The sequence below is a fragment of the Micropterus salmoides genome, unplaced genomic scaffold, assembly GCF_014851395.1.
Source record: "Micropterus salmoides isolate LMB-PRFRI ecotype aquatic unplaced genomic scaffold, ASM1485139v1 Ms_hic_scaffold_4, whole genome shotgun sequence".
Classification (NCBI taxonomy): Eukaryota; Metazoa; Chordata; class Actinopteri; order Centrarchiformes; family Centrarchidae; genus Micropterus; species Micropterus salmoides.
The window spans coordinates 15145461-15154410 of NW_024043372.1; the positions used below are offsets into that span (position 1 = coordinate 15145461).

General features: G+C 40.0%; 1 protein-coding gene across 2 annotated transcripts; it reads left to right on the top strand.

Moving 5' to 3' along the window:
* Positions 1-672: 672 nt before the first annotated feature.
* tbc1d20 (TBC1 domain family, member 20) lies at positions 673-8874 on the top strand. 2 transcript variants are annotated; one of them, XM_038697375.1, is made up of 8 exons: positions 673-1106; positions 1370-1555; positions 1734-1814; positions 3641-3827; positions 4054-4155; positions 4660-4801; positions 6287-6465; positions 6704-8874. In XM_038697375.1, exons 1-8 carry the CDS (start codon positions 1043-1045, stop codon positions 6960-6962), a joined length of 1200 nt encoding a protein of 399 aa, XP_038553303.1. In that variant the 5' UTR covers positions 673-1042; the 3' UTR covers positions 6963-8874. The 2 variants fall into 2 exon arrangements, with proteins under 2 accessions (XP_038553303.1, XP_038553304.1); XM_038697376.1 differs by having other exon boundaries at positions 673-1094.
* The last annotated feature ends 76 nt before the right edge of the window (positions 8875-8950 follow it).

Sequence of the window (8950 nt, forward strand, 5' to 3'; positions counted from 1 at the left end):
GTAGCCTATCTATGGCTATTCATTAGCAGCCCACAGCGAGAGTGGCAGGATACAGATACAGGTCTGGCTCGGTGGAACAAGTATTCCGAGATTTTACTTAATACTACAGTGGTAAAATACTCCATTACAAATAAAATCCATGCATTCAAATTATTTGATTTTGAAGTAAAACTATGCAGCATTATCAGCAAAAAGTAATTGAAGTATTAAAGTAGCCTATAGGCCTATAGCATAATGGCTCCAATCATAATAGCAAACATGGGCAATTGTTGAATTAGGATTATTATTACTGATACATGAATGTGTTTCATTTAACGTGCATTCAGTGTTATTCTAGCCTATTTATTGCTGTCAAATAAAGCAAATGTAAGTCAAAAATACAGTATTTCCCTCTGGAATGTAGTAGAGTGGAAGATGTCCAATTAAGTAGGGAAAACAATGCAAATACTCAATTAAGGTAAATGAGTAACGTTAACGTTAGCCCAACGCAGCATATTTCCCCATTGGAAATAGCATATGCCTAACAAATCAATCCATCAATCGACCAAACAATTATCAAACCATCTATCTACCAATCAAATACATAAAGTAATAAATATTATCACTTTATCATTATTATTGTTTGATCGACAACACAGCAAGGGACGCCTCCCTCCATCACCTCGACCCTACGTCATCATGCCGTCTGAGCGGGGAGGCTAGCTAAAGCTGATCTATTCTGTTGGTCGCTTCCGTCAGTGTAAACATGTAGCCGCATTGAGCGGTGTTTCATGATTGTTGACCCGTGTGTCAGTGATCCGAATAATGATGGCTGTGTTGCTGAAGAAAATATCTTCGGAACCAGAGCAGCGTCGTTCTAGCCTGATAACAAACGTTAGCTTTAACTTGGCTAACACTGAATAGCTAACTTGGATAGCTAACGTTATCGGGCCGTGTGTTGTATGGAGGCTAACCTCGCTAATTAGACAGCTAGCTTGTCAAACAAAAGAAGATGGCTAAAAATATTATCTGACAAGGGCACGCAAAGAAGTGGAGGGGAAAAATGAAGAACTCTAGAAGTGTTGGTGCTACGTCCCCTGTGAATGGGAAAAAAGGTAACGTTAACGGTGAGTTAAAGCTAAGTTAACGTTAGCTTTCTTCAATATGGGTAAGTTAATCAAATGTTTGGGGTATTTCAGCTGCTTGTTTTTAATGCCCAAAACGTGATCGCTTGTGTCTGTTGCTGGAGCTGGCCAACTAATTTATGTCCTCCATAACCTCAGCAAATGTGTTAGCTGCTTGAAAAATGAACGCGATCTTTTGCAAGATAAAAGTAAACACAGGTTAACTTCTAGCTAGCAGCAGTTAAACACGGCGTTTTGTCTCTCAGATTGGGACACCAGACGGAAGAGGAAAATTTTGGACATCACGCAGGCCCTTAGTGTGATTCCAGTGGATGTGGCAGCTTTGAGGAGGATGGCTATCAGTGAAGGAGGACTGCTGACTGATGAGATACGGTGTCAAGTCTGGCCTCGGCTTCTCAACGTCCCCCCTCACATCTTCGATCAAGAGCCAGGTATTATGTTAGCCAACGTTACATTTATGCACAAACAGATGTCAGCTACATAGGCCATCGCACATACTATTCCTTTCCCACTATTCATGACAGAGTCCTAGCAGGTGCAAGCTGCCCCACATACAGTATTTGACTAGGGTAAGTTATGGTAATGCTGATGCTCACATCTTTTGTCCAGAAAAAGTAGAGCGGGAGAATAACAAGGACTACAACCAGGTGTTGTTGGATGTCCAGCGCTCACTGCGGAGGTTCCCACCAGGTGAGTAGAACCCTTACCTGTTCAGAGAAGTGTTTCATGAAGCCCTGCTGTGTGTAGGTTCCTCCAGAAACACTGATACACCCACAACTGAACACACCAGCACAACCAAACTGTGGTGGACCAGTCCTGAGCACCAAATTCTCTGGACTGGTCTGCTTTGCTTTCTTTGTTGATATATACTGAACAAAATTATAAACTCAACACTTTTGTTTTTGCCCCTATTCATCATGAGCTGAACTCAAAGACCAAATACTTTCTTTATGTACACAAAAGGTCTATTTCTTTCAAGTATTGTTCACAAATCTGTCAAAATCAGTGTTAGTGAGCTCTTCTCCTTTGCTGAGATAATCCATCCACCTCACAGGTGTGGCTTAGGCTGGCCACAATAAAAAGCCACTCGACACCATCCACCACCCACCTGTGAGGTGGATGGATTATCTCGGCAAAGGAGAAGTGCTCACTAACACAGATATGTGAACAATGAGAGAAATAGACCTTTTGTGTACATAAAGTCTTTGGTCTTTGAGTTCAGCTTATGATGTATTGATGTATTTATTCAGCTGTAACCTGACGGAACAAAATGCTGTTGGCAATAGGTTAACTGAAGATGAAAATATTAATTGAACAGATTAGACATAGTTTAGGCTATAGCCTACTCATGGACCTGTGATTGTGGAGTCACAGTCCCACTCAGTAGGTTAGCCTATTAATGATTTTTTTGCAGTGGAAAATGTGTCTAGGTTCAAACTGACTGTGAATGAATAAAATCTTGCTCATTTCGTATTTTATGAAATACTATCAAACCCCATTCAGACTATGCAGCTAGTAATGAAAAACTCACTTTTTAACTATATTTCTTTGTTTCAGCTGCACCACAGTCATCATCACTCAAAAATAGTCACATTATCTCCAGTATGATAAATACGATAGGAATGTTCCAATCAGTGCGACTAAAATATGAAAGTTACTGTTCATGTTGGGGCGGCTGTGGCTCAGGAGGTTGAGCGGGTTGGCGGTTCAATCCCTGGCTCCCCCTGGTTGCGTGTCGAAGTGTCCTTGGGCAAGATACTGAACCCCGAATGAGTGAGTGTGAATGTTAGTTTCCGTTTGAGCACTTAGGCTCAGTGTATGAATGTGTGTGACTGGTGAATGCAGATGTAGTGTAAAAGCGCTTTGAGTGGTCGAAAAGACTAGAAAGGCGCTATACAAGTACGGAGCATTTACATTTACATTCATTGATGAGTTTTGTACAGATTAGTTTAAACAGTGATTACTGCAGTAATGTAGCTCACAGTAAGTGTTTTTGTGCAACTGTTGCTAACCTGACAGCTGCCTTAATGTCCAGAGTGTTATAAAGAAAGGACAGTGGAGCTTATAGATTTTATTCTATGCTGAGGATAAATCCACGATGTCCAAAGATAAGTCTCTGTCCATACATCAATGACAGATTGATCATAAAAGTCTCTGTACCAGGTCTGGAAGGTGTCTGAGCGACACATTTATTGTTGAGGAGTGTTACTGAAGTTTAGCAAGGCCCTCATCAGTTTCTGCCTTTGATCCTCTCAATACGCTCACCTTCCGGTTTGTGTTTCTGGGTAAGGGACTTTGCAAACATCCAGATTGTTCACGTCACTGAGTTGTATAATACAATAAGCACTGTCTCTGCATTGGTCAGTAATACACCAGTATAAGTTTGCATGAACCAAATATAACCGAATTGGTTATGAAAAAGTTTATTGCTGCTGATGGATTGAAGTTAATGTACAGACATACCCAAAGCTTATTTAAACTAACACCTGTATTTTATTTTGTGTGGACTTGTACAGGAATGCCAGATGAGCAGAGGGAGGGTCTCCAGGAAGAGCTAATTGACATCATCCTCGTAGTTCTGAAACGTAATCCCCAGCTGCACTACTACCAAGGATACCATGACATTGTTGTCACCTTCTTATTGGTCCTTGGAGAGCGCCGTGCAACTGCTCTTGTGGAAAAGCTCTCAACACATCACCTCAGGTGTTTAGTGTGTGTGTGTGTGTGTGTGTGTGTGTGTGTATATATATATATATATATATATATATGAATGATACATTTACAGCAACTTTACCTGTTTTTTCAGGTTTTCTTTGTCATGTGTCCACATGTCAGAATAAAAAATATCCTTTCCCTCCCTGCCTTCCTCCTTCAACCACTGTTGAAGGAGGCTCTAAAAATGCTCTCCGTTTTGTCCTCTTTTTTTCAGGGACTTCATGGATCCTACCATGGACAACACAAAACACATTCTTAATTATTTGATGCCCATCATTGAGAGGGTCAACCCTGATGTGCATGACTTCATGCAACAGTAAGACTACTGTTTTAGTCCAAATCAAATGATTTTCTGTCTTTATTAGATGTTACCTATAAGACACAAAACTTTGCAAAAAGAAAAATCCATCCTGTCATTATATCCAGTGTGAACATAATTTGCAAGTTAAGGCAGCTTTTCATAAAGGTGGAACGTTAAGAATATTAAAAGGCTCATAGCCAGCACAGATTTCCTTATGGTTAGGAAATGTAATACCATTTACACCGATCACCCGTAACGGTATGATCACCTGCCTAATATTGTGTAGGATTGTGCATCTGTAAAGGCTTTATAACACAGGACATTAAGTAGTTTGCTTGGAGGGCTATCATGACTGATACCTTTTTATATGTTTCAGTTCAGATCCCATAGCATAACTCCCATTTTTAATCATTCCTGAGCCTGAGGCATACATTGTCCTCAAACTGGAGCATGACCCCACATTACAGTTTTTGTGTGCTGATGTAAGTTGATCTCTGTCATGTGTTGATTGATTCTTAGGGCTGAGGTGGGTACAGTCTTTGCTCTTAGTTGGTTGATCACCTGGTTTGGCCACGTTCTGTCAGACTTCCGCCATGTTGTCCGGTTGTATGACTTCTTCCTGGCCTGCCATCCATTGATGCCCATCTACTTTGCTGCTGTGGTGAGTTTCCTATAATCAGCACTCATAGTTTGTTGCATTTTAGATGGACTGATTAAGAAACGTATCTTTCATGTACAGTACATGAACTAAGTCTACTCAGTCAATTATGGCAAGAACATTTGTATGAGCTACATTTGTTGAGTTACTAGTTATCAGTTACCAGTTGAGGTGAGAGATTTCCTTTTTATTTCAAGGCTTTGCATACACATCGCATTAGTATTTTCACTGTGCAAGAATCCTTTGTGGCTTAAGGCTATATTGTCTGTTTTTATTGTTTAGGGCTGCAACTAACAACTATTTTGACTGTCGAATAATCTATTGATTATTTAAATCAATAATCGACTATTCGAATTATGAATTGCACAATTATTCAGTGCCTCTTATTTAGCTAGCAGCTTTTAAATTTGGCTTGAGGTTGTTTTAGGCATGTGCTAATTAACAGTACTGACAATAAAAAGAATACTGCATTCAAAAGTAAATATTTTAATAAATGTTTCTGTTGTAACAAAAAAAATGTCATGGACCAAACAGGTTTCTACAGTAAGAAATACCCGTGTGCAATGGTGTGCATTGCACGCTCCTGTGCAGCTGGTTGTTAACAAGGCATATAATTTATCTAGAGACAGAGTAGCTTATCGCCAGTACTGCCAAAATATTTTTGTACAAAGAAAGGAATAACTTAATGTAGTGGATTTTCCGAATTTACAAAAGGGAACAATAATTAAGAATTTGTTGTAGACAACTTTTCACAAAGTTTATAAAGTTAATCGTTATAAACAATTTATAAACGTGCAGGTTTGGAGCACAGAGGTCAGATCTCAGTGAGGATAACAAGAATGCACTGAAACTTCCGGGGGCAAGTTCAGTTGCAACACATTTTGCACTGGTTATAATACCGGGTAACTTATCCAGATACAGATTGCATTTTAATACACAGTTTCACAACACTGTTACTTGTTCCCCAAAGGTCAAGTTCAAATGAGATGAAACAAACCCATGAATTGTTCAGATTAATTTGAATGCAACCCACAGTGATGCTTTGCAAATGTTGCAATTCACAACCTTTATGGCTGAGTGAAATGCTCTCACACTTTTAGAGGTTTTAGGTCGTATTGACCTTAATAGCGTCACTAATGTTGCTAATTTTATTGTTCAGTAAGTGGGCGATTTTTGTCGACAGTGTAGGTTGATAAAATGTGATGACACCGTAGCCACTCCAGCATTTACAAAGGTAAAGGCAGATATAAGGTGTTCTGTTGTTTTTTTGATTGTTGATTGAGCAGTTGACCCATTACTATCCATGGCTGATTGGTCTATCCCCACACAATCAAGTCACTGCAGCTGTATTATACCATGACAACAAATCTATTTTGGCTAACCTGATCATCTCAGTCATGTCCTTTCATCTCTGAAAGGATAAAAGCCTGTTCAGTCACCAATGTGCAGTTACAAATATGTCCCCATGTGTTGCTACTTGTGTTGCAGATCGTACTGTACAGAGAGGAGGAAGTGTTGGAGTGTGAATGCGATATGGCCATGGTTCATCACCTGCTATCTCAGATTCCCCAGGACCTGCCATATGAGACACTCATCAGCCGTGCAGGAGACCTCTTTGTCCAGTTCCCTCCATCTGAACTGGCTAGAGAGGCTGCCTCACATGAAAGGTAGTTAACTCCTTAGGGGTTTCCACCTTACCGTTACTGACGCTACCTGCCTTAGTGGTAGGAATGTTTAGTTTTTCTGCTTCTACATCTGCACGCTATTGTTATATAAATAGTAAAATGTTCATATTTTACTTTCTTGTGCTTCTCAACAACTCCAGTAAGTCACCGTTCTTTCATTTACACTTTGCTTTTCTGTCTTTCTCTGTCTCTTCATGTTTCTGTCTCTTTTACTCCTAAGCATGGCAAGCTCTACCTTTAAGGACTTTGACCTTGCGTCCACTCAACAGCGACCAGACTCTGTTCTCCGACGCCGACGCAGACAGAAACAGGCTGCGCTGGAGAGCACAGCAGCAAACACTGTAGTGGCCCAACCTTCAGCAGCACGCCGCTTTGTTCGACTGGCTGTCATGGGTCTGACGGTGGCTTTAGGGGCAGCAGCTCTCGCTGTGGTCAATACTGCCCTGGAGTGGGCCCCCAAACTGGACTTGTTTCCTTGAAATGCTCCTCTTTTACCCCTACGTTCTAACCTATCTGTCCTTGACTGAATCTAGCTGGTGGGTCTGTTTCCAAGAACCCTTTAATTAATTAAACCACAAACCCTGCAGTCGATAACACTGTCACTGAGTGAACATTGAGTGTTCTCTCTAAACGGAACGTTAACGCTCCTCTCTCGCCTCCTAGGATGTCTTAACATCCTATGAAGGCCCCAGCTGAAGGTCCTTTAAAAGTAACTGAAGAGTGCACACCAGTATAACAGCAACAACTGCTGGTGTTCTGAAATGAAGAATCCACCCTGTTATAATGGAGGGACTGTAATTCTAATTACTATTACTGACGGTGTCATTATTAAAGTTTATTTATATATGGTATTACGATAATCTGATATTGATTTATGCTCACATAAGAGATTTATGCTTGGTGAACTCACTACACTTGAAACTGCTGCCAATTAAGTGTGTGTGTGTGTGTGTGCGTGTGTGTGTGTGTGTGCGTGCAAACCTATTTGTCATGTATTTGATACCTGGACAGAGACCAAATAGAGGATTGTTAGAACCCTCTTTTTGTATAATGTACTGTGTTTAATTTATAGGTATGTAAGCAGCTGTGTAAAGATATGATCATGACACACAGGCACCTTTTAAGGTCACAATTTTATTATGTTTGTAGGTCTTTTTGTCACTTTAAGTTGTTTGAATACGCCTTTTTGGTCAAGACCGTTCTGGGGCCGAGTGTCTTTAAAACATGTCAGCAGTTGACACCCTTGACTACACATTTGAATTTTTATTTGTATCTCAACAATCTTGAATTTGAGGATGAGGTCCCAGAATGGAGTACAGGAAGTAAATAAATCAGCCATATTGAAATAGTTTAACTAGAGCTTTCCAGTTGCATTTTCACCTAATTATTTAGTTGCACAACCTAAAAAATGTGTCTGTGTTTCATAGCCTCAAATGACCAGAGTATGTTTTCTGCGTCACATTTCCTGGAGTAGATTAAATCTCTCCGTGTAGTTTATCAGCACACTCACTCACTGCCTGGTCACAGAAAATATCAAAGCTGGGATAAATAGCAAGTAAAACCAATTGGACACTGTAGTCCATGTGTTGGCACAGTTTGAGACCCAGATTGCTCTAGCTGCATTAGTTTTGTGAAATTATTTTCATAGGCACTTTCCAGAAAAAAAAACACAGTGGTTGAAATGCTAACATAACTAACACAAATGTCAAATTAATGCTAACTTACACACACATTAGTTAGGTTGGATTGCTTTGAGTGTAGCATTTCCATTTAACAGGCAGTTCAGCTCATTTTCATTCGGTCACATATTTAAAGTAGTAGGGGCTTGCTCAGGTTACAGTGAATAACCGCAGAATACCATCACCTGAATAGCCTAAACTCTTATCAGAAAATACATAGCAAGTAGGTTGTCAGAGCACTTCATTCTAAGGTAGTTAATTTGAGTTGTCTAATATTTTATGTGTTTTGCTCATCAGAAGAATTCGAGGTCACTTACATTTTACGGCACAACAACCAGTCAACTAAACTTCTCACTTGAGTTGAGCGCATTGAGTGCCACGTTGAGAGAAGTTGTTCTTGCTGTGTTAGGAACCGAAAATTAAGGCTGATTGGTTTCTTGCCTTTGTAGTGAACCACTGATTCAGCTGGTGAGGGATCTACAAAATGATCTGAAAATGAAGGTGACCTGGAACGTGTCCAAGGACGCTTAGAGGTGCCTGAGTATAGTTTTTCGGCAGTATTGTAATGCACCATGTATCTGCACTCAGTGGTTTTTATTTCTTTTCATTGCACTAAATGATTTATCTGCCTTTTGTTTATTTTCTTACATTGAATCTGTCATACTAATGTAAAGATGTACAAGAGAATGCTAATAAACTAGAGTGAAACTGTTAAGACGCATTTGTTTGGACTAGGGATGGGGATCAAGACCTGGTTCCAAAATTTCTCCAAACCTGAAAATCAGTAA